Source organism: Anolis carolinensis, chromosome 6, assembly GCF_035594765.1.
Source record: "Anolis carolinensis isolate JA03-04 chromosome 6, rAnoCar3.1.pri, whole genome shotgun sequence".
NCBI lineage: Eukaryota > Metazoa > Chordata > Lepidosauria > Squamata > Dactyloidae > Anolis > Anolis carolinensis.
In genome coordinates this window covers 23,454,248-23,480,816 of record NC_085846.1, presented here as the reverse complement: position 1 = coordinate 23,480,816, position 26,569 = coordinate 23,454,248, and the positions used below count along the sequence as shown (strand labels likewise).

Genomic DNA, 26,569 nt, shown 5'->3' with positions numbered 1-26,569 from the left:
ACAGCAACTAGTATTAATGGTCAAACTGAAAAACTCTAACAGCAGCCTCTGAGTTTTGATGCAGAGGAAAGATAATGAATTATTCTTTAGAGGGGTAGAAATACATAAAACAGTGAACTGTTAAAATTTGAAACGTTTCAGAAACGGCTTTAGGAAAGTGTGTTGAAGATCTCAACATCTTAGCATATGTACTTCAATTCAAGAAATGTGTCAATAGCAATACTACTCCTTTTACAAACACAAGACAGGAAAAACGTTATTCTAGAGTCATAACAGTTTGACGAGTTTAGAAAGTGCATTTTTAGTCTATCATTGGACTATGACTAAGGGCTTGAAGCCTCACTCTGCAATGGAAACTCACTAGATGACCCTTTAGTAAGTCACTATCTCTCAACCTCAAAGGAAGGAAAAAGCAAAGCCCCTCTGAACAAATCTTGCAAAATCTTATGGTCACTGTATGCCAGAAACAGTGATGGCTGTATGCCAGAAACACTGTATGCCAGAAACAACTGGAAGGTGCACAACACTCACCTCTATGACAGATACAAATGATTCAATCAAGGTTTAACAACTCCCTGCAGACATAATTTAAAAACATGCTGCTCCATAATACAGAGGTTCGTAGAACAGAGGATCCAATAAAGACACTAATTGGCACCCTTCAATAGTAAAACTATTCTAAACTATCAAACTCCAGTTGGCTCTTCATATCCATGGATCCTGAAGTCATAGATGCAAGCACCGAGGCCTGGAAAATACATATACAGTATTTTAATTCCAAAAAGCAAAGCATTATTTTGTTATTTTTATAAGAGATAGCAGTTTACTTCTCACCTATATATACAGACAGTCCCAGAGTTACAAACATCTGACTCACAAACAACTCTCAATTAAGAACAAGGGCGAGACACATCTGAAAGCAACAACAGCAGAATTCCCAAAAGACTAAGATGATATTATTTTCTCACACAAAAACTCAACCATTGAATCTATTCTCTGGACATTTTGTACTGTTACTATCATAATTACTTAGCAAGAAACAAAAAAGGAACCCAAATGCAGAGAAAGGAATCTTCCTTCCAAATCTGACCAAGACAGTCCTTACCATACTTGCCTTTCCTGTAGAAATACAAATGTCAAGAACAAGGCAGATCTCAGGCCCAAAAAATAAAGAACAGTTAAACATTTAATTAGTTAACTGAAGGGCTTCTGTTCATATAAACTGCCTCCACCCTTACTTCTCTATCTCTTCCTCCCACCAAATCCATGAATGAATATTTGCATCCTCCTTCAGAACCTTTTCACCAATCCATTTCTTCTACTTTGTAAGTTTCTGAGTGCAAGCCGTTGTGGATTCCGTTCCACTGATACTTCATAACAATGTGTATTAATTATACATTAAGGCAATGGTTCTCAACCTGTGGGTCCCCAGATGTTTTGGCCCTCAACTTCCAGAAATCCTAACAGCTGGAAAACTGACTGGGATTTCTAGGGGTTGTAGGTCAAAAGACCTGGGGACCCACAAGCCTCGTACCACTGCCTTAAGGTATACCTACAAATATCCAGGGAAAAAGCCCCGCAATTTATTTCCATAACTAATAAACTTCTTCACATCTCACAAAAGTGAAAAGGAAAAACTCAATTAATTGGGTTATTTGCAGACATAAAACAGGTTCCAAAGTAAGCAACATAAACTAGAATAATACATGAGAGGTCTGTCGCAAGCCAAGAGCCAGAGGATACATACTAAATCTTTGGGGAATTGGGTAGATGTGGCACTGACTGCATAGAAAGATTCTTCTTTTAAAAAGGAAATAGCTATGGATGACAAAATAGAGACACAAAAGTGTTCTGAACTTACAACCAGTTTTTTTTTGTTTTTGTTTTACATTTCAATAGAAGCAGCCACAACAAATACAGGAGAGTCATTTAAAATCCAGCCAGCTATTCTACTCTATTGAAAGATAGTTATTAGCCCCACACAATGCAAAAGGTGACATGTGCATGAAGTCTGCTACTAGGTGACAGTAAATCTTAAGAAAAGTATTAAAAGCAGAGGAAGATAAGTAATACCGCAGACTGATTTGGATCAAAAACTGATAAATGAAAAGACTTCAGGAAAAATTCAACAAGTCACTGAGTAAACTGCATGTTGCTGAGGAATTACAGTTATCTGGTAGGATCAGTATACCGCAGCACAATTTATTCCAAGTGTCAAATAAAGGCAGTCTTCGAGTTACAGACAAGATAGGTGTAACTCCAACCAAAAAGAGATATATATTAGTTTAGGATAGAGCAGAAAAGAATTAACGCCTGTGGCATTTGTTTTGTTGTCTGTGCTCCTGCTCAGGAGATTTCGCTTAACTTTCTGTCCCTGTGATAATTGGATTTTGAAAAATTTGGCTTGCTGTGGAAACAAAGATTGGTGATAAAGCTTCAGCGGAGACACCTTTTTCACATGATAACGTTTTTCAGGAGTAAATTTCCCTTCCTATGAGTAGATTTCTCTCACATCCTCTCACCTTTGTTCTTAACTATGAGTCATAAGTAAGTCATATGCCTGCAACTTGGAGACTATCTGCATCTCAATTTCTGAACTATTTTAGAATTATCTTAGAATACAGAAACTTGCTACTCTTCCTATGCTCAAATTAGAGGCCCATTATAAATATACGGTAATCGAGAAGTGCCTCTGTGAACATGCCCTCTATAGGGAGTTTAGAAATCAGCAAGTAGCTATTGTAAGTGCTAAGTGGACTGTATTTGTAAGTAGGACGAGGCCTGCCTCATAACTTAAATTAATAACATTCTAGACACCTAATCCAGAAATACCTCAAGACCTAAGAACCGTGTTAAGATAAAAAAAAATATGGTATTCCCCCCCAACAAGCATACACATTTCACCTAGGAAGCTCAGTAATTAAAATAAAATTACTGAATTGTAGACAGCCAAGTGCATTAGTCCTCCAGTGCAAGTCTCACTGCCACTCCTACAAAAAAGAGATTACTGTTTCAAAGCAGCTGTTCTGCAAAAGGAACACAGTCTTCATTCCAGGCAAGAATAGGGAAGAGGAAATAGCTGTGCAACTAGGCCACTCGCTTCCTGCCATTTCAAGCAATAAAGAGGCCCGCTCAGTGGGGTGCATGCAAGTCAGACAGCCTCCACAATTAAACACACACTCAAGTTCCAATCAATACTAGAACTCAGTCCCTTACACTTACAGCTATATGTACTGCTGAAATTCAAACGCTGTCATGAGGCTTTATTTATTTTTAAAAATTATAGATTCTTTACAGTCTTAAAAGTGTAGGCTAATACACAGAAAATTATATTCTGTTCTGAATTTTCTTCTTCCTACTTGTGAACTGTACAGGAAGTACATACTTTTTATGCAGTCCTGCAAATTGTTCTTCTCTAAAGCAGGAGGGGGTGTGAAAAATGATAGAATAGCTACTAAATATTTCGCATTTAGAAAAGTGAATGCTCCAGTTCAAATAAAATTACAGAATTCCCATATTTTGTATATGCTTGCATCTCAACAGAAATACATAGTTTACAGTCAAAATTAATAAAGCAGCACAAACAGAAGAAATCCATGGAATTAATCATGGATTAAGCAAGAATATTTGCATTTATAAGCACCTGATTTAAAATGCATATATAACATACTAGCTGTGCCCGGCCACGCGTTGCTGTGGTGAAGTCTGGTGGTATGGGAAATAAAGTATTGAGGAATTGGTGGTAGTTAAGGTAAAGGGTAAAGGTTTTCCCCTGACATTAAGTCCAGTCATGTCTTACTCTGGAGGTTGGTGCTCATCTCCATTTCTAAGCCGAAGAGCCGGCGTTGTCCGTAGACTCCTCCAAGGTCATGTGGGATGACTACATGGAGCGGCATTACCTTCCTGCCGGAGAAGTACCTATTGATGCACTCACATTTGCATGTTTTTGAAATTCTGGGTTGGCAGAAGCTGGGGCTAACAGTGGGGGCTCTCTCCGCTCCCCCAATTCAAACCTGTGGCCTTTCGGTCCAGAAGTTCAGCAGCTCAGCGCTTTAACACGCTGCGCCATCAGGGGATATTATTTCCTAAAGGTTGTGAATATACAATATTTCTGATTGGTTTTTTTTTGTTTGTTGGAGGCAAGTATGAATGCTGCAATTAGGAAAAACGATTAGGATGTAATGGCCTTGCAGCTTTAAAGCCTGGCTGTTTCTTCCCTGAGTGAATTTTTTGTTGGGAGGTGTTAGCTGGGCCTGATTGTTTCCTGTCTGGAATTCCCTTTTCAGAGTGGTGTTGTTTGCGATATTTTATGTGCTTCTACTGTCTGTGGCCCTGAGAAAACAGGATTTGCCAGACTTTGATGATGGGAATACTTTGTTGGGAGGTGTTAGCTGGCCCTGATTGTTTCCTGTCTGGAATTCCCTTGTTTTCAGAGTGGTGTTGTTTGCGATATTTTATGTGCTTCTACTGTCTGTGGCCCTGAGAAAACAGGATTTGCCAGACTTTGATGATGGGAATACTTTGTTGGGAGGTGTTAGCTGGCCCTGATTGTTTCCTGTGTGGAATTCCCCTGTTTATTTACTGTCCTGGTTTTAGAGATTATATTGTTCTGCATTATTCTATCCCAGTAATTATTTCATATTAAAGAAGAATCTCACTTATCCAACATTCGCTTATACAATGTTCTGGATTATCCAACGCAGTCTGCCTTTTCATAATCAATGTTTTTGTAGTCAGTGTTTTAAACTCATTGTGATATTTTAGTGGTAAATTTGTAAATACAGTACAGTAGAGTCTCACTTATCCAACATAAACGGGCCGGCAGAACGTTGGATAAGCGAGTATGTTGGATAATGAGGAATTAAGGATAACCCTATTAAACATCAAATTAAGTTATGATTTTACAAATTAAGCACCAAAACATCGTTAGACAACAAATTTGTCAGAAAAAGTAGTTCAATACGCAGTAATGCTATATAGTAATTACTGTATTTATGAATTTAGCACCAAAATATCATGATATATTGAAAGCATTGACTACAAAAATGCGTTGGATAAACCAGAACGTTGGATAAGCGAGACTCTACTGTAAATACTACATAGCATTACTGCGCATGGAACTACTTTTTCTGTCAAATTTATTGTATAATATGATGTTTTGGTGCTTAATTTGTATAACGATTACCTAATTTGATGTTTAATTGGCTTTTCCTGAATCCCTTCTTATTATCCAACATATTCACTTATCCTGCCGGCCTGTTTACGTTGGATAAGTGAGACTCTACTGTATATTTCTAATCTTATATTATCTGCTCAGAACTGGATTATATGAGGCCCCTTCTTCACAGCTGTATAAAATGCACACTGAAGTGGATTATATGGCAGTGTGGAGTCCAGATAATCCAGTGCAAAGCAGATAATATAAGATTATAAATGGGTTATATAGCTGTGTTGAAGGGCCTTGCGTTGACACTGCCATATAATCCAGTGCAAATTAGATAATCTGTGGAAGAAGTCTAAGTGAGGCCTAAATCTGCCTGTCCCCTAACTGAAACCTGGCTTGGTTGCTAGGCAACCAAGCGGGCCGAGATTAGCCCTCTAAACTGGCAGCAATTGGATAAAAAAAAATTATTGCTCTTCCTCTAATTAGGACTTTATTTTTCTTTTCTTTTTGTTGTATCAACCTTGAGGCGTGGATGATGGGTTGTGTTGTCAAATTTTGAGATTGGGGGGCCTATACTTTTGTTGTTTTGTGAATCGCCGTGATGCCATCACTCTTTTATATAGATAGATAGATAGATATCATTGGACAATTTTCCTCCACCACACCAATATCAAAATATATTTGAACATGTCCTACAGAGCATGTGTACAGACATTTGTTAACATTCAGATTTAAAAGTAATAAATTTATGAAAAGGCAAGTAACAGCCCTAATAATTATGCTAGGGAATTTACTGAGTCATCAAGGAAAGAGGAATTAAATTATAACATGTTACAACACTTTTAGAAACACTTAAAATAGATCAAAAATAAATGACATAAATCCCAAAGTGCTTTCTCTCACTATCTGTAATCCTGAAATGTAGTGTACACGTAAATAAATAAAAAAACGCTAAAAAATCTAAAATAAAATTGAGAAAAATGTTATGGTCAACACTTGGAATATGATTTTTACCTAGATTAGATGCTCTCAGTCTAATATAACCAAATGTGACATGTTATATGGGTATTTCCCCTTAAAAAGAGTGAATCAGTATGAGGAAGTGGAAATTGTCTCAAATAGAAAAGACCAAGATGTCATACATTTTAGAGTCAATAGCATGTAATCATTGGCAAGAAAAAAATATGTTTGTCTATCCAGTTGTCAAGTCAATTGGGGATCCTGGGATATCCTAGGACACTTAGCCAAGACACTCAACTTAGTACACCTTACAGAGTTGTAAGATAATCAAACTACATCCATGAGCTCAAGAGAAAAGTGCTTAAACACAAGAAAGAGCAATAATTTCAAAAAATCCCACAGAAATTTCCTTATTGACAGATATAACCAAACTGTTAAGTGGGCACCCTTTCTGATCAACAATCTCTTTGTTAGGATAGATCTGTATTACCACATTACATATAGTGAACTGTGTTCATTAAAGCAACAAAACTGAAACCAGGAACTACCTGATACATAGCTATCATCTTAGTCACTACACTAGCTCTCCAGCTGGACTAAATGGGTATCATTCAGTCCAATTTATTTTCAGAGACACTATTGAGAAAAGAGGCAAGGACATAAGCCGTTAAGATCAGGACAAATATGCCCCATTCATTTCACCTCATGATGCCCAAAAGCTTCAGACAAAACAATCCAACTAGAGAAGCCCTGATTGGAAGGCTACAGCTAGATTACAGTACGGCATCAAGACAACAGAGAGGAAACCCAGCCTTCTTCCTACTGCTCTCACTGGGCAATAAGCTTACAGCTTGGCAGGAGGCCAAAGTATGAACAGAGGAAAGCCTGTATTAGGCATGTTTGAGGAAGCAAGCTTGCTCTTGCCAGCATAAACATGGCCTTTCCCTCTCCCCACCCCACAGAAAATGATAGGACATTCATTGTGCAGTCCTAGTTTTATGGAGGCTGTTTTGAAAATAAGGCCTTGTGAGCAACACTGAAACTTCCTTGTACAAGATTATGCCAGCACCAATCTCAGTTGCAATGTGCCCCCCACCACTAAAATATTATGCCAAAGAACACTGGGATCTTTGCCTCAAAGTATTTAACATACTATGTACTGAATCTGATGTTCAAAGTTTTGCTACATTCTGCATTTTCATAAGAAATACTGTATTTTGAAAAGAGACAAGTTTGGGAAACACAGCCAAAGAAAAGATAATTTCACTGTCTATGCAGGGTTGGCATTAGTCTGCCACCTAAGAACTCCTAGCCAATAATCATTTGGGTTTTAATTGTTTACATCAGAGTAAAACTGCAAAATAATTAACTAAATTATAAAAATTACATGTAGCCCAGCAACTACCATTTGAGAAGATTATATCTCTTGTGAGGGAGAAAGAAAATTGTCTCAAACACATTATTTACCTTTTATCATTTGGTAAGTACTTAGATTTTAAAAATTAATAATGCCAGACTTAATTAAAAGGCTTTTAATTAGCTGACCACCATAAGCTCCATAAATTATTTTTAATGATATTGTACTTTATTTCCTATACTTGGTCACAAACCCTTAAATAAATTATAGTCCATAGCCCAGTCAGTATGGTAGTCAATGTAGCTCCCTTTAGCTCAGTAGCAATAGTCAATTCTAAAGTCAATGCCATGTAGACTACAGCCAGTGTGAGTATTTTGAAAGTTCATTAATCAATTATGTGTAGGGAGTTTATCTGTTAATAGGACCCCCCAGATGGCGTAGTGGACTAAGTGACTTGAAGGTTGGGTTGCTGACCTGAAAGCTGCCAGGTTCGAATCCCACCTGGGGAGAGTGTGGATGAGCTCCCTCTATCAGCTCCAGCTCCATGCGGGGACATGAGAGAAGCCTCCCACAAGGATGGTAAAAACATCAAAACATCCGGGCGTCCCCTGGGCAACGTCCTTGCAGACGGCCAATTCTCTCACTCCAGAAGCAACTCCGGTTGCTCCTGACACGAAAAAAAAAATCTGTTAATGGCTGTGTGCATTTTATGACTATATTTATTGAATAATTTGAAATTAATTTCAGTTAATGTTAAACTATTTTGCATATGTAGTTACTTTTGTACCTTTTAATTAGAAACCTTAACACAAAAAGTGGCCCTAAAGCAATTGGCTCTCCAGAAAAGCAATTGGTACCTCAGCTCTGTGGCAGCTACCTATCCTCAATTAAGATCATTACATAGCTAGTAGTCTTTTAGTTTTAAAGCCACTGTCAAGATTTAACAGTTCATGATTCAACTCTCGATACATATACACTTCGGCTTGTACACATGTCTGACAGAGAAAACTAACCCCCTGCTGGCCCCCTCACAAATATGTGTTTCTGGGATTTGATTCTGAGTTTCCATGAAGCCTCTTTTACCATTTGATGTTGTCTATATTCCCACAATTGAGCAGACTGCAATCTTATGTAATCTCTTTTTATGCTGAGAATCTTGAGATTAACCCATCAGCATAAAGATATATACTTGGATGGAAGGATTCTCAGGCTAGGACTTCCTTTTGAGTATCAGACTGTAATAGAATTCAGGGCCCTTCCACACAGCCATATAACCCAGAATATCAAGGCAGAAAATCCCATATTATCTCATTTGAACTATCTGAGTCCACACTGCCTATATTCCAGTTCAAAGCAGATAATGTGGGATTTTATTCAGATGTGTGGAAAGGGTCTCCATTTTACCACAGAAAAATCAATCTTATTTACACCAGGTTTTCAAGTTTTCAAGTGCTTTTCAAGTTGTTTGCAATTTACAGTGACTCTAAGGGCCCTTCCACACAACCCTATATCCCAGAATATCAAGACAGAAAATCCCACAATATCTGCTTTGAACTGGGCTATCTGAATTCACACTGCCATATATTCCAGTTCAAAGCAGAAAATGTGGGTTTTTATTCAGCTGTGTGGAAGGGACCTTAGGCAAACCTATCAAATTTTTTTGCAAAATTTCTTCAGAGGTTTACTAAAATGCTACATTTAATGACAAAATCCTTTAAGATTTCTCATGAAACAGCTCAAATGGAGGTAATCTTAATGTATTTAATACTAAATTCAAATCTCACAATGGAATTTGTGAGCTGTAGGAGGAACTTTTAAAAATAGCCATCTTCAAAAACTTTTTACCATAAGAATGATTAAAGAGACCCTGACCTAAGTGCCAATAATGTTGATAAGTGGCCTGAAACATTTTTCTATGGCATCTCAAAGATAGTCCAAAATATTTCCTATTCACATCTGACGAATGGAAACCAATTTTCTGTACACCAATTCTTGAAAGACTTCCAAGTTATTTCAGGTATCCGTTTGGTGAGTTGTGTCCTTGATGCTAGAATGCTATTCACTACTGAATTGGAATACACTTGATCCTGCAAATGCTGCCACTCAGTACTCAGCAATTTGAGGTCCGACTATAATATTGGTCGCCAAAGGCACTAGCTGAATGTTAGAGATATACTAGCCGGCCTTGGCCTTTTGCTAACTGACTTTTACTAAGTCTGAAAAGCTCAGTTGCAATACGTTGCTTATTTCCTTTCTTATTTTGTGCTTCCTCTTGCCAAAGAGACACAGTTTCTCTTTGTATTTATCTGAGCTCATAAATGAAATGTTCTTGGTGTGTTCCAGTTGGCTTTTCTTCGTGTTTACTAGAAATCTGTGTTCCTTTAACACTTCAGTGACTCCTCTAAATCCCCTTTGGCTATGTTCCTGCATCTGTTTTCAGCATAATGTCATTTAGATACAGGAATAATGGAATGCCCTTCTGTCTTAAGTTTGCTATCAATGCCACTAGCATTTCTGTGAAGATTCTGGATACAGAACAGTCCAAAAGGAAGAGCCATGAACTGTTCATGCTCCTTGTGGTAATGCAACGAGTGTATTTCCTAGAATGCTTTTTCATCTGAATGTGCAAATGGGCTGTCTGAAGATCTATCAAGGCCATATAGCCCTTTAACTGTAAATTCTCTATAATGGTTGTAAAATTTCTATCTTGAAACAATTGTACTTTACAAAGCCATTTCAATCTAGCACTGGACTGTAAGAACCCATTGTGTTTAGGAATTATGAATATATAGTTGTGGGTTTAACTTTTTCTGGATTTGAGGATTCATAGGTTTGATTAAAATGTTTTCTCTAGGAATCACAAGGTCCTACCGGCTGTTCGGAATTGTGGGAGTTGAGGCCCAAGATACCTGGAGGGCCGAAGCTTGCCCATGCCTGTCCTAGAGCATGACTTTATGGTCAACTCCTGTTAGAAACACATTAATTAGGTTTGAATGTATTAAGTTTAAAATAGTCTTTATATATGTGATGTAATGCAGATAAAGTCTGTTCACCTATGGACCTTAAAACCTGTCTGCTGGAAATTCATATTAGATTGAAGTCTTTATTTTATATATACACCATTTCCGTAATTATTTTTTCTTTTCCAGATATGATAGCTTCCTGTGGCTAGTGTATGTTAGGTTGGTGTTGTCCTGCTATTTTTCCCACTGTAGGTCTCTGTAATTGCTGTTCCTGCTGTGTCTGCAAGTGTTGGTGCCGCTGTTGCTGGCTCTTTGTGTCTGTAGGAATTGTGATCAAAGTATTTGTCATTCGGACTTGTAAAGTCAGTTTCTATATTTGCAGGATGAAAAGTTATGCTTGATTAGAGAATCTCTTCTATCTAAATGTATAGAATGTTTGTTCAATGAGATCTGAATGCCTATGCAGTTGTATGTAATCACTCAGTGCTTTTGCACCCATCGCATTGTTTACAGATTGCGCAAAATGTTCAGTATCCATTTTTCCAACATGATGAACTGAAACGGCTGCTGGTGATTTTGTTGCTGATCCAACATGTTTAGCTGACTTCCTACTTCATTTAATTTACTCACTCGCTTATATTTGTCTTTTTTAGTCTTCCTAGGTACTTCCTCCCCTTTTCCTTACATCTTACCATCTGTTCTGATCTTCATTTTTGTTTCTATTGTTGTTTCCTTCCTGTGCTACTAGACTGCCTGTTTTACTGTCATGCAAAGAAATAAAAATGTTTTTCAATAGTAATTCTGACTCTTATTTTAATCAATTCCTTGCTCTGAGACACAATACATTTAAAGGATGGGTTGTCCTTTGTTTAGCTTATCCTTTTCTCTGTGGGCAAAGGCATGTCTCTTGATTTGCAATCAGCATCTGTAGCTTTTCTTTTCTTTAAGGCATCACCAGATATTGATGGCATTTTGGAATTTTAATACCTAGCTATGTGAATTTTGTAATACAGAACCAGCTAAGACATAGTGAGAAAACTTTGACCAGCTAGCAAGACAGGATTTTTAAAACTTATTTTAGTGAGAGAGAAACATATGTTTCTAGAAGAAAAAAGATAACCACCCTGTGAGTTGCATAGGTAGCATCGTGAGAAGCAACTAACATTGAGTAAGCAATACCTGCACCCTGTACAGTTCCTTACTTTTTACTCACAGCTATTCTTCTATATACTTCCAATTCCTTCCTTACATCTCATATACAACTTCCTTTCTTATGCCTTTTGACTGAAGAAATCCAACTTCCAACTGCACTGACGGCTAGACTACCCCTTGCAATATAATTTTCATGCTTTCTAGCTCTACAGGGCAGAAATAAAAGATGCTAGGAGCACATGCAACTTACGCATTGCAGTATGGCTTCTTCTCATAGCCTTTGTAGTTCTTCATGTTGAGGGTCATCTTGCAGACCTCACAATGGAAACATGCTTTATGCCAATACTGAGGAAGAAATAAGAAAGAAGTATTTATATATAAAGTTCTGACTACCCACAACTGAAGAATATAATTTCTAGAAATACAATTAGCAAGTCTCTAGAAATTACACAGAGAATTCTGCAGCTGGACTCTTTCTGGAATACCCCACAATATCCTCCATGCATGTCTGAGTGGCTGTTTAGGAACAAAAGTAATTTATTGGGATTACTCAACCCCAAACAGATTGTTTGTAAAGCAAAACAAAAACAAGTACCACCAGTTTACATAATTTAGATAATGGTAATAAAATTGTATCCTATTGTCACACACTGAACTGTACAAGAAATGCTTGTAATTCACTATCTGACTTCAGCAAAAGCTTTCTTCCTCAATGCAAAGTTGTCATAGCACAGAAGTATACTCCATATACTTTGAAGATCTTTATTTCATTGTAAAAAAGAAGGCAACTTAGATTTCCTGTCTGATCTTGGAAGACAGACTGTTATGCAAGACTGTTGTAAAAGCAGCAACTCCTCTATTTATTAGGTTTGTGCACAGATTCATTTTGGCTGTTTGCCTTCAGCTTGTTCAGACGCCCATAACAGCAAGAGCTCTGCCGCCATATTTATTTTGACCGAGACAGACCACGTGCCGGTCATAGCTACCTTCTGTTCTATTCGGGATCAAACACTACGCAGAGAGGCCAATCAGAATAGAAGAAAGCCGTGATGTGTCTTATGCAAGCTGTGTCTATTTAATGGGGCGAGCATCTCCATTTCTCCAGTGCGTCCTGACTCAAGCGAGAAGTGCTTCAGTCCAATTGACTTGCTGCTTGCTCTCAGCTTTAGCTTTTGGCTTGGCTTCTAGAATTGAATCTTTTTGATATTTTTTAGTGGGACTGGGAGTTGGAAAGTGCGGGTGGGTGGCGTTTGGGGACTTGTGGATGTGTGTGCTTTTCTTTTAAAAGCCTGACTTGGCCATGGTGGTGAACTCATGGTGGTTACATCTAGACTGGATTACTGCAATGCTCTCTACGTGGGGCTGCCTTTAAAGATGGCTCGGAAACTGCAATAGGAGCAAAGATCGGCAACCAGGCTACTAATTGGAGCTAGTTATAGGGAGCACACAATGCCGCTACTAAAACAACTCCATTGGCTGCCGGTAAGTTTCCGGTCCCAATTCAAACTACAGGTTATTACCTACAAAGCCCTAAGCGTTTCGGATCATGCCTATCTTCGGGACCGCATCCCCCCCTCAAACCGGTGCGGTCTGTAAGATCTGCCAGAAAGGCCCTCCTCTCGGTCCCGCCACTGTCACAAGCTCAGTTAGTGGAGATGAGGGAGAGGGCCTTCTTGGTGGCTTTGGAACACATTCCCCAGGGAGATTAGGCAAACCATTCCTTCCTGCCTTGGGATGACCCAAACGTTATGAAACTTGGTGGGGCAACAGTGGTAGATGTGTCCTCCAAGCATGGCAATTTTCATCCCGATAGACCTAAAAATGACGGGAAAGGGAACCCAATAGGGAACCTATTGCTGCCAACGGGCCAGATTTAGCTGTATTTTCTGGCTATGGCAAAAAATAGCTATTTGGATGGCCGCCCATTTTTGGGAGACATGCAAAAACAGATGTGCGGGTCCCCCAAAATTCGGATAGCCGAAACAGATTGAGGTTCAGCTGAAATGCACAAGCCTAGCATTTATATAACCCAATGCACAAATGCAGAAGAATTCTGCACAAAAAAACAGGTAGTACTAGATTGACAACTACAACTATTTTGACATCAAGTGGAAAAAAACATATCTGCACTACACTGTGGAGAATTCTTACCAATCTTGCGTGAAGGTAAAACTCTGGAGTTGGTGAGCATAAATGCAAGACTTATCTCTGCATTCAGAAAACCCACACTAATTTCTTTCAAATTTTGCAGTCTAAAAGGGTAACTGATCACACATTAGAATCCCACTGATAACTCCAAATAGACTATAGCAATTGTTGAATGAGGCAAGACTACTAATGGGATTCAACTTTCATAAAAGCTATGTATTTAATTAAAAGTCTCTTGTATTTTAAATTCCACAGGCCTTTTGTGAGATTCTAATACATATCATTGATTGGAAGGAAAATGTGAGGCATTGTGGGGGATAGTGTTCAGGAGCAGCACAGTATCTCTACCCAAACTAGAATTATACTTGCATTATGACCGTGAGACCAATAATGTTATATAAATTATCTCTGAATGCTCACTTTCCTTAAAAAAGAAAAGTTCAGAAATAAGGCAACTATCTGAGAAAAATCAATCTATGACACTAAGAGGTAAGAACCAGAATCTCTTACTTCTTCAAGTTCGAAACAAAGAGATTTGTGATCAAGGTCGCCGGAGGCTTCCTCCCCCACCAGGTGAAGAAACAAAACCGTGATTAGATTACAGGTATGGATTTCTAAATCAACCCACTACTAAAAGCTTCATATATACCTCTTATAAGCTTGATTGTTAATATATAGGTTGAGCATCCTTTATCCAGAATCCAGAAATATTCAAAAATCAAATTTATCAACATGGCTGGTCTAGATACAGAAACATTTGTTTTCTGATGGCTTAATGTGCACAAACTTTGCTTGTATAAATTATATTTTTGAACAAATTATAAGTATTATATAAAATTACTCAGGCTGTGTCTATAAGGTGTCTATATAAATGAATTTCATATTTCAACTTGGGCCCCATCTTCAAGATACTTCATTAGATTTTGGAACACCTGTATTTATATATATAGATACATGTATTCTATATTCCTCCAAAATCCAAAAAAATCCAAAACCCAAGACACTTCTGGTCCCAAGCATTTCAGAGAAAGGGTAGTCAACCAATACTTCCTTACCTTATCTTATTCATTGAAGGCTAAAGACTTGTTCAAAACAAAGAACAAAATGCAGTCTCTCAGAGTTCTGTTGAAACTATTATATACTATGACCAGAAGTTCATTATTTTCAATGAGTCTACTCTTGTGATTAGCAAAAGAATTTCAACCATGTGGATTAAATCTAGGTGATTTAAATTATAGGGAAAGCTGTTTTATCAAGGAACATCAAATGAGCTGTACTTCCTTCATCACAACTAGAGATTTTTGTTGTTGTGAGCCTTACAGTTGTTTCCAACTTATGCTACTTTAAGGCAACTCTATCATAGTGGTTTCTTGCCAAAATCTATTCACATGAGTTCTCCCACCACCACCTTTATCTGAGGCTTAGGATGTTTCCATGGCAGAGAAGGAATTCGAACCCTGGTCACTAGAATCATAGTTCAACACTCAAACCACTATACCATGCTAGGTCTCCCAATTAAAATGACAGCTTTTATACAAGTCTAACATGCTGTGAATGCCACAACTCTGGTTAAATTTACTCCTCCTTTGGAACACCCACATTTAGTAACCTGGAGCCAACTAATATGGAAATTCTGATGTGAATGAGAACACCACACCCAATATTTAAATACAGCCACAACCCAGAATACATAATAACTCAATGCTGAAACAGAGGGAGTCTGCCTCACTTTGATTGCCCAAAGCAACATATTTGCACCTTTGATTTTTTTTTTCTGGAAAGATTACAGTTTTGTTTTACTTATACCAAATGGCCCTTATGGTTGTAATCAGGCAAAGTCTGTTCTTCACTCTACTGGTAATGTAACCAGATTTGAGAGCTGACATTATTGCTGAGATATAATCTTAAATGCACAGAACTGAAACCAAGTGTGTCTAAACATATTTCTACAGGTATGTAACAGCCTGAGACAATGGTTGTTCCCTTTCCTACCACATATCAAAAGTTTTGAATTCTTTGTAACTCTCCTCAGGCAAGCAGATTTAATAACAAAATTGAAGAGTTAGTTGTCAATGCAGGTTCACTTCACAATCCAAAAAGTATATGAACGTACAGATAACGTTTATCCCAATATAGTATTATCTTCTTCCTTTCTTGAACAAAGTATAATATAAGCCAGTGATTCTTAAGCCATATAATATAGGGAACTAGCAGTCTTAAAAAAATTCTACTCAGTACAATACAAGAGTAGTTGAGAAACAGCAACAAATACAGGTCCAAGACTAGTACAGAACTGAGGCAGTTTCTTGACACGTTAAACATACATTTTAATACTGTTTATATGAATGCTGATGAACTTATTGTGGTTCAAACAATGAAAACTATAATAAAGTTATGAGATGCAAAAGTCACTGTAGTTTAATGGATGCGGTGAACATTCTGTTGCTACTGTTTATTTGTTCAATCGCTTCCAACTATTCGTGACCTCATGGACCAGCCTATGCCAGAGCTCCTTGTCGGCCCTTACCACCACCACCCTCCTTCAAGGTCAAGCCAGTCAGTTCAAGGATATCATCCATTCATCTTGTCCTTGGTCGGCCCCTCTACCTTTTTCCTCAGCATCATCATCTTCTTCAAGCTTTCCTGTCTTCTCATGACGTGGCCAAAGTACTTCATCTTTGCCTCTAATATCTTTCCCTCCAGTGAGCAGTCGGAAAAAAATAACTTATGCGTTCCTACTATACTCATTGGAAATTCCACTTTTGCCCTGTTTCCATCTGCACTATACGAGTACTTATCTACCTCATATGGAGAAGTAAAAAAAATGAAGTACAGTATAGTACTTGATATGTAAAAGACATTTTGCTACCACTATCTTTACTCAAACAGGTTCTGATAGCTAGCACCAGGGACAAACTATCCAGAATCTCAATAAGAGGTTCTTACAAGATTTCCATGACACCGTTTCATATCTTACAATAAACATTGATGAAAGAGGCTGAGACATTATTTGAATATCAAAGATAAGGTCTAAAAATCCTTCAAAAACCCTTACTTTCCTTCCCATCCCCCCCATATTTTATAGTTGCACTTGGAAAATGATTCAATAAAATTATTTTTAAAAAACATGAAAATGTGTAGAAATAAAGCAAGACTGAAGAAGTTCATCATACATTTACCTTAGTTGAACGTATTAATTATAGTGATAATTACTCCTCAAAAATCAAATATTTATGCATAAAAAGAAAAAGAGAAAGTTAAATGAGCTATTATACAGCAAAAGAACTACTTATCAGAAAAACAACTGAGTTATACAAAATTTCAGTTTCACTATTATGGGCTAATCGGTTGAAAGTGAGTTGTTGCATGTTATACATGTTCTTATGTGTGATTTCTACAGCTTTATTTATTTATTTTATTTACTAGCTGTGCCCGGCCACGCGTTGCTGTGGCGAAGTCTGGTGGTATGGGAAATAAAGTATTGAGGAATTGGTGGTAGTTAAGGTCAAGGATAAAGGTTTTCCCCAGACATTAAGTCCAGTCGTGTCTGACTCTGGGGGTTGGGGATCATCTCCATTTCTAAGCCGAAGAGCCGGCGTTGTCCGTAGACTCCTCCAAGGTCATGTGGGATGACTACATGGAGCGGCGTTACCTTCCCGCCGGAGCAGTACCTATTGATGCACTCACATTTGCATGTTTTCGAACTTCTGGGTTGGCAGAAGCTGGAGCTAACAGTGGGGGCTCTCTCCGCTCCCCCAATTCAAACCTGCGGCCTTTCAGTCCAGAAGTTCAGCTGCTCAGCGCTTTAACACGCTGCGCCATCAGGGGATATTATTTCCTAAAGGTTGTGAATATACAATATTTCTGATTGGTTTTTTTTTTGTTTGTTGGAGGCAAGTATGAATGCTGCAATTAGGAAAAATGATTAGGATGTAATGGCCTTGCAGCTTTAAAGCCTGGCTGTTTCCTCCCTGAGTGAATTTTTTGTTGGGAGGTGTTAGCTGGCCCTGATTGTTTCCTGTCTGGAATTCCCTTGTTTTCAGAGTGGTGTTGTTTGCGTTATTTTATGTGCTTCTACTGTCTGTGGCCCTGAGAAAACAGAGGATTTGCCAGACTTTGATGATGGGAATACTTTGTTGGGAGGTGTTAGCTGGCCCTGATTGTTTCCTGTGTGGAATTCCCCTGTTTATTTACTGTCCTGGTTTTAGAGATTATATTGTTCTGCATTATTCTATCCCAGTAATTATTTCATATTAAAGAAGAATCTCACTTATCCAACATTCGCTTATACAATGTTCTGGATTATCCAACGCAGTCTGCCTTTTCATAATCAATGTTTTTGTAGTCAGTGTTTTAAATTCATTGTGATATTTTAGTGGTAAATTTGTAAATACAGTACAGTAGAGTCTCACTTATCCAACATAAACGGGCCGGCAGAATGTTGGATAAGCGAATATGTTGGATAATAAGGAGGCATTAAGGATAAGCCTATTAAACATCAAATTAAGTTATGATTTCACAAATTAAGGACCAAAACATCATGTTAGACAACAAATTTGGAAGAAAAAGTAGTTCAATACACAGTAATTCTATGTAGAAATTACTGTATTTATGAATTTAGCACCAAAATATCACGTTATATTGAAAGCATTGACTACAAAAATGCGTTGGATAATCCAGAATGTTGGATAAGCGAGTGTTGGATAAGTGAGACTCTACTGTAAATACTACATAGCATTACTGCGCATGGAACTACTTTTTCTGTCAAATTTGTTGTATAATATGATGTTTTGGTGCTAAATTTGTATAGCGATTACCTAATTTGATGTTTAATTGGCTTTTCCTGAATCCCTTCTTATTATCCAACATATTCACTTATCCTGCCGGCCTGTTTACGTTGGATAAGTGAGACTCTACTGTATATTTCTAATCTTATATTATCTGCTCAGAACTGGATTATATGAGGCCCCTTCTTCACAGCTGTATAAAATGCACACTGAAGTGGATTATATGGTAGTGCGGAGTCAAGATAATCCAGTGCAAAGCAGATAATATAAGATTATAAATGGGTTATATAGCTGTGTGGAAGGGCCTTGAGTCTACACTGCCATAAAATCCAGTGCAAATTAGATAATCTGTGGAAGAAGACTCAGTGAGGCCTAAATCTGCCTGTCCCCTAACTGAAACCTGGCTGTCCCTTGGTTGCTAGGCAACCAAGTGGGCCGAGATTAGCCCTCTAAACTGGCAGCAATTGGATAAAAAATTTATTGCTCTCCCTCTAATTAGGACTTTATTTTTCTTTTCTTTTTGTTGTATCAACCTTGAGGCGTGGATGATGGGTTGTGTTGTCAAATTTTGAGGTTGGGGGGCCTGTACTTTTGTTGTTTTGTGAATTGCCGTGATGCCATCACTCTTTTATATATATAGAAGATAGATATACTGCTCTTCTCCCCCAGTGATTTCTGCACTGAAATCAGTTTTGATTGATATACTGAAAGCCTTTAAATTTGGGTGCAGACTAAGAAAACCTGTATGTCAAAGCTTTTGCATTCTCTGATCACTAGCAAAAATATCTTAAAAAGCAATCCGAATGTGGTATTCAAACTCAGCATCACAGTGTTTCTATATCCACATATGTAGAACCATGATATTAGTAGGTTTCATATGGACTCTATTATCTCATTGTTACACATGAAGCTGAAACATGTGATTTCCTTTCTCCTGAAGTTCTTGCTTCAAACTCTAGCTCAGTTCTTAATGTCAATGATCACCTGGTTCTACCAAGGTGACAATGGAGGCCTTGAAGAAAATCCAGTAACACTTGCTGGAGTAACTGCATACCACCATTTCTGCCTCAGGTATCTAATCAGTGGCTGTATGTAGCCTGTAGGAACAATATTCCCTTTCCTCTAAAATGAGATAACGTGCATGGATGGAAAAATCTTGACTGCCATACAACTTTAAGGCATCTTAAAATCTGATAAATATCAGAATGTGGAAGTATGTGAAGAATGTTACCCTGACAAACCTGTAAACATGTCTTATGACATACCATTGACCTATTAAATTAACATAGCACAGTAAACTCTGTTAATTAGTTTGGTTCAGCATTCTCTTTAAAATCAGAGTTATCACTCTAGAGCAGCGGTGGTGAACCTATGGAATTGATGCGAGAAGGAGCACGCAGCACCTTCTCTTCCACACAAGGTCACTTACCTGCTCATTTGCCATCCCGTCCTCCTGCTCACTGACCCCCTCCCCCCCCCCCCCCCCACACACACACACACACTATTTGGGCACTCATTCTCTAAAAGGTTCACCATCACTGGTCTAAAGCAGCTGCTTAAAAACCTTTCAGCACTTACTTTGAATTTAAACTTTAAAAAGATACAGAAAAACAGTTCTATTTGTTTAAAACTAGGTCTAAATGAGTGGGTTGTGTAGCACTATAGTTTTAATTTTAAAAAAAATTCAAAAGAGAAGGCAGATAAGACAAACCCCCTTCCTGCACACAGTTTACTACACTTCAGTTTTCTCCCTTTTCTTTTCCCTTTCAGTTGAGCTTCAATAAATGTGATCGTGGTTTAGAAAAAGCAAAAACTCTAGGCTATGGCTTCCATGTTTTTGTTTCATATTGAGGTCTGCCAATTGTATTCCCTTCAAATATTTATGTATATACAGTAGAGTCTCACTTATCCAACATAAACGGGCCAGCAGAACGTTGGATAAGCAAATATGCTGAATAATAAGGAGGGATTAAGGAAAAGCCTATTACACATCAAATTAGGTTATGATTTTACAAATTAAGCACCAAAACATCATGTTATACAACAAATTTGACAGAAAAAGTAGTTCAATACACAGTAATATTATGTAGTAATTACTGTATTTATGAATTTAGCACCAAAATATCATGATGTAATTAAAACATTGACTACAAAAATTCATTGGATAATCCAGAACGTTGGGTGAGACTGTACTGTATATATATATGCGCTCCATAGGAGTTGGGATCAATTTTGCCACATATCTGGACATCACCAGGTTATTTCTGGACCAAGCAACAAACTATTTTTTTAAAATAACAACAGGAAGTGAACTCAAGTTTTCTTAGTACCCTTTTTAAAAAAAACAAACTTTTCTTGCACCCAAAAACAGCACGGGACTTCAAAACACAGGAAAATGCATTTCTGGCTGTAAAGCTTGCTCAGGGGATAAGCACTTTAAAAATTGCTGGAGTAGAAATATAAAAACCCCAAAGACTGAGAGGTTACAGCATTTACATTACTTTTCAAATAGTGACTCAAATTAGGAGCTAACAACATGGCTCAAATTCCTGTCTTTTGACCTTTGTCAAAATTGGAATACGTCCAATGCCAAATGCAATCTTTTCATATTTTGTTTGTTTCTAAAGAGTAGTTGAGAAATTCTTTTTTCCTGCAGAAATCTAGTTTAAAGTTTGTTTTTTGCTTGTTTACATTAGCTCAGTTTTCACGCCCTTTTGCAAAATGGGAATACTGTAGCACTTAGGGGCAAAGGCATACAGCTGCCAGTCACAAAGGGAAGTACAGTAGAGTCTCACTTATCCAAGCTAAACGGGCCGGCAGAAGCTTGGATAAGCGAATATCTTGGATAATAAGGAGGGATTAAGGAAAAGCCTATTAAACATCAAATTAGGTTATGATTTTACAAATTAAGCACCAAAACATCATGTTACACAACAAATTTGACAGAAATAATAGTTCAATACGCAGTAATGTTATGTTGTAATTACTGTATTTACGAATTTAGTACCAAAATATCATGATATATTGAAAACACTGACTACAAAAATGGCTTGGATAATCCAGAAGCTTGTATAAGTGAGGCTTGTATAAGTGAGACGCTACTGTAATCAAAATAAATTACCAAATGCATAGACAAAGAACATGTATCTCCTTGCAAATAGAACATGCCAATTATCTCTTTCCATGTCTATCCCCAGATTAAAATTTCCAATCACAGTCAATCACATATATAAATTATTTTGAGAAAATTAACTGTCAAAATTACCAAAACCAGAGGCCCTTTCATACTACACAATGCATTGTGATTCTGCTTTTTAACTACTGCCATGGTTTCATGCTATAGAATCCTGGGATTTGTAGTTTAGAGAAATCATTTAAAATTCTCAGCTAAAGAGAATTCTAACACCCTTACAAATTATAAGATCCAAGATTCCACAGGATGCAGGCAAGGCAATGAAAGTGGAATCGTACTGCTATAATTGTATAATGTGGAAGGGCTCCAAAAGTACACGTATGCAATCCCTTTTCATTCCCCAACGACACCTTAAATACCACCATGTCAGATCCAGGATGCACCACTTCAATTGCCATGGCTCAATGCTTTGGAATCCTGGGAGCTGTAGTTTGATGGGGCACCAGCATTCTTTGTCAGAGAAGACTAAAGACCTTGTAAAACTACAGCTCCCATGATTCTATATCATTGAGTCATTGCAGTTAAGTTTGTGTCAAACTGCATTCTTTCTACAATGTATCACATCCTAATCAATCTACTAAAATCAGTCAGATTTGTTAGCAGTGACTAGTTTAAGTCAGACTGATTGTACACTAAGTTATTTAAACCATATATTTGACCAAATACAGTAATTGTGCTTCAGTCACTCTGTCCACACATTTTTCTGCTTCACATAATCCTCCCAAATTTCATTCTTTTTTGTGCAACACATGAAAGATAAAATTTGAACTTCAGCCGCATGATATGCTATCTTTCAGCCTCCCCATGAGACCATTAGCCTCTCTTCTACTGTACATTGCAAAAGACAACCCTGCTTCTCATCACCCTCCTCTGTGGACAGAACAAAAGGGGCTGGATCTACACTATAGAATTAATACACTTTGACACCATTTCACTGCCATGGATCAATGCTATCGCACCCTGGGATTTGCAGTTTGGTGAAGCACCAGCACACTTTGGGGGAGAAGGCTAATAGACTTGTAAAGACTATAATCCCATAAATCCACCACATTTAGCCAAAGTCAGTTAATGTAGTCTCAATTTGAATTCTACAATATAGTTGTCCCTCAAATCTTTATAATAATAGTGCTTTATTCAATATAAATCTATTCATTTCACTTCTGAATAATCATCATAGTTACTATTAGCTGTTCAAGGGAGTATACATTATGGGAGGGGGGTAAAAAGTGTATGATGTTATCACCTTCATCTCTGCTTTCTGTAACTCTACATCTACAATGTAGAATTAAATGCATTTTGGCACCATTTTAACTTCCATGGCTCTATGCTATGGAATCCTGGGAGTTGTACTTTCACAAAAACATTTGCCTTCTTTGCCAAAGAGTGCTGATGCCTCACTAAACTACAAATCCCAGGCTGGCATAGCTGAGCCATGGAAGTTAGAAACTCTGTCAAACTGCTTTCATTCTACATTGTACCGTAGATGCACCCAGAGGTACAGAAAGTTGAGGTGCAGATCATAGTCACACACTCTGTATCCCTCCCTCCATAGCATCACAGAGCTGGAAGAGATCACAAGGGCCATCCAGCCCAACCCCCTACTATGCAGGAATACCAAATTCAACCATTCCTGACAGACGGCCATCCAGCCTGTGTTTAAATATCTCCAAAGAAGGAGACTCAGAGGCATCATATTTTAATGAACAGTTCTTACTGTCAGGAAGTTCTTCCTAAAGTTTAGGTAGAATGTCTTTTCCTTCAATTTGAATGCATGGTTCCGTGTCCTAGTCTCTACAACAGTGGAAAACAAGATTGCCCCTTCCTTAATGCGACATTTCAAATATTTAAGCCTGACTATCATCTCCCCTTTCAAAGCTAGATACACCACTCCCTAAGCCATTCCTCACAGGGCTTGGCTTCCATAACTTTGGTCATTTTGGTCACCTTTCTCCAGACACATTCTAACTTGTCAATATCCCTCTTGAATTGGGAGGCCCATAACTGGACACAGTATTCCAGATAGGGTCTGAGCAAAGCAGAATAGAGCAGGACTATAACTTCCCTGGATCTAGACCTGGCATGGGCTGTTAGGAATTATGGGAACTGAAGTCCAAAACACCTGGAGGGCCCAGGTTTGCCCATGCCTGATCTAGACACTATATTTCTATTGACGCAGCCTAGAATTGCATTGGCTTTTTGAGCTGCCACATCACTGTGTCGACTCATGTTCAGTTTGTGGTCTGCTAAGAATCCTCGATCCCTTTCACAACCTTTGGCCCTTGCAATCTCTTCCAAGTCTATCCTGCCTCTTGAAAAGCCTCCAACGCCACACTAAAGGCTTCCACAAAACCCACATCCCATTTGTTTGTCACCTTTCAGATGAGGTCTGACCAAAGCAGAATAGAGCGGGACTATGACTTCCCTGGATCTAGACCAGGCATGGGCAAACTTGGGCCCTCCAGGTGTTATGGACCAACTCCCACAATTTCTAACAGTCGGTAAGTCCAAAACACCTGGAGGGCCCAAGTTTGCTCATGCCTGATTGTGATACTATTATTTCTATTGATGCAGCCTAGAATCGCATTGAGGGATCCCTGGTGGCACAGTGCGTTAAAGCGATGAGCTGCTGAACTTGCAGACCAAAAGGTGCCAGGTTCAAATCCCGGGAGCGGAATGAGCGCCCACTGTTAGCCCCAGCTCCTGCCAACCTAGCAGTTTGAAAACATGCAAATGTGAATAGATCAATAGGTACCACTCCGGCAGGAAGGTAATGGCGCTCCATGCAGTCATGCCAGCCACATGACTTTGGAGGTGTCTACGGACAACGCCGGCTCTTCGGCTTAGAAATGGAGATGAGCACCAACCCCCAGAGTCAGTCACAACTGGACTTAACGTCAGGGGAAAACCTTTACCTTTTTACCTAGAATTGCATTGGTTTTTTAAGCTGCTGCATTACACTGTCAACTCATGTTCAACTTGTGGTCTGCTAAGAATCCTTGATCCCTTTCACAACCTTTGGCCCTTGAGGTCTCTTCCAAGTCTATCCTGTCTCTTGAAAAGCCTCCAACGCCACACTAAAGGCTTCCACAAAACCCACATCCCATTTGTTTGTCACCTTCCAGATGAGATATGACCAAAGCAGAATAGAGCGGGACTATGACTTCCCTGGATCTAGACCAGGCATGGGCAAACTTGGGCCCTCCAGGTGTTTTGGACTTCAACTCCCACAATTCCTAACAGCCAGTCATGTTGAATTGTGGGAGTTGAAGTCCAAAACACCTGGAGGGCCCAAGTTTGCCCATGCCTGATCTAGACATTATATTTCTATTGACGCAGCCTAGAATCGCATTGGCTTTTTTGAGCTGCCACATCACACTGTCGACTCATGTTTAGCTTGTGGTCTGCCAAGAATCCTGGATCTTTTTCACAACTTTTGGCCCTTGTGGTCTCTTCCAATTCTATGATGCCTCTTGAAACACCTCCTGTTCCGCACTAAAGGCTTCCACAAAATTCACATCCCATTAGTTTGCCAGCTAAGCATACTTCCACTCTACATCCTCCGCCCTAAAAAAAATAAATAAAAGGAACCCACGCCCATATTTGGCCCACCCCCAAGTAAGCAAACTCTCCACGGGTTCAGTCCAAGGAGCCAACTGTTTTAGAGAAGCAGGCTCTCGGGCCCTTTCCACACAGCTGTATAAAATCCACAATGAACTGGATTATATGGCAGTGTGTACTCTGATGAACCAGTTCAAAGCAGATATTGTGGATTATCTGCCTTGATATTGTGGGTTATGGCTGTGTGGAAGGGCCTCGAACCTGACACACACACACACACACTCCTCTCCTTTGTGCCTCAGACACGCTCCACTTCCTCCCCACCCATGTCGTGGACTTTTCTTCCGGCAATTCCTCACTTTTGGGGCCTACGCGTCTCTCCCACCCACTGGGCCTTTCACGACGTGACATCGCTACAGATCCCCCCTCTTGCCTCCCATGTTACCCGCATGCACACATATAGTCTTCTTACTCTCTCACACAGACTGGCTCACCTTATCGAGGCAGTTCACCTTTTCGGTCGGGTAAACGATCTTGCCGCAGCGGGCGCAGCTGGGGTTCATGGCGGCGAGGGCGCCTTAAGAAAGAAGCCAAAAGAGTGTGAAGGGGGGCGGCAACAGGCGGAGGCGGCGACACTTGGAAGGTAAAGAAAGGCAGGGGGGGTTGGTCCTTAGGGTCTGAGGGAGCGGAAAGAGCAAGCCCTGAGCCCGCGCGAGGAGAGGAGGCAGGACGCCGCCTCAGCAACGGCTGGAACCCGACTGAAGGAGGGGAAGGGGCGCGGCGAGTCACACACACAGTCTCGCTCTTTTCTGGGCGCGCATGCGCACCACCGCGCTTTTTTTTCCTTCTTTTTTGCTAGAGAGCGCGCGCTCGCTCACTCCCTCGCATAGGCAAAATAGCGCACGAGGGAGTTGGAGCGGGGAGAGAGAGCGAGGCCCACCCTAAGCAAAGGGAATGCTGCTGGGCGGGGCTGAGGCGCGTGCGCGTTCCTATATGCGCGCGCCTTGAAGCAACTAGTAACGGTTGAAGGAAGGGGGAGGGGCCTCTGTGGAGAGAAAAAAAAAGCGGGCTCTCGTGAGGGAAACAAACACTTAACACATCACCACTAGCCTCTTCATAGGCTTTTTTCCCTCCTCAGCAGGGGGCTTCCTGTTCCTGCTAGGCCAAAGAAAGAAAAAAGAAATTAAAAATAAAAGTCCTCACACAAAAACACCACTCCCTCCTGTCAATACTATATAATACCAGAGCTTTCCAAACACTTCATGTTGGTGACAGCCTTTCCAAACA

General features: G+C 39.2%; 1 protein-coding gene across 1 annotated transcript in view; it reads right to left on the bottom strand.

Moving 5' to 3' along the window:
* The window catches only part of lasp1 (LIM and SH3 protein 1), a 55,902-nt gene extending 29,683 nt beyond the window's left edge, over positions 1 to 26,219 (bottom strand). Inside the window, exons 1-2 of the mRNA XM_003222701.4 lie at positions 25,777 to 26,219; positions 11,847 to 11,941 (exon numbers count right to left, since the gene is read on the bottom strand). Of these exons, the coding sequence (XP_003222749.1) occupies positions 11,847 to 11,941; positions 25,777 to 25,845 (164 nt within the window). The 5' untranslated portion in view covers positions 25,846 to 26,219. The remainder of the gene's footprint in view (positions 1 to 11,846; positions 11,942 to 25,776) is intronic.
* Positions 26,220 to 26,569: the final 350 nt, after the last annotated feature.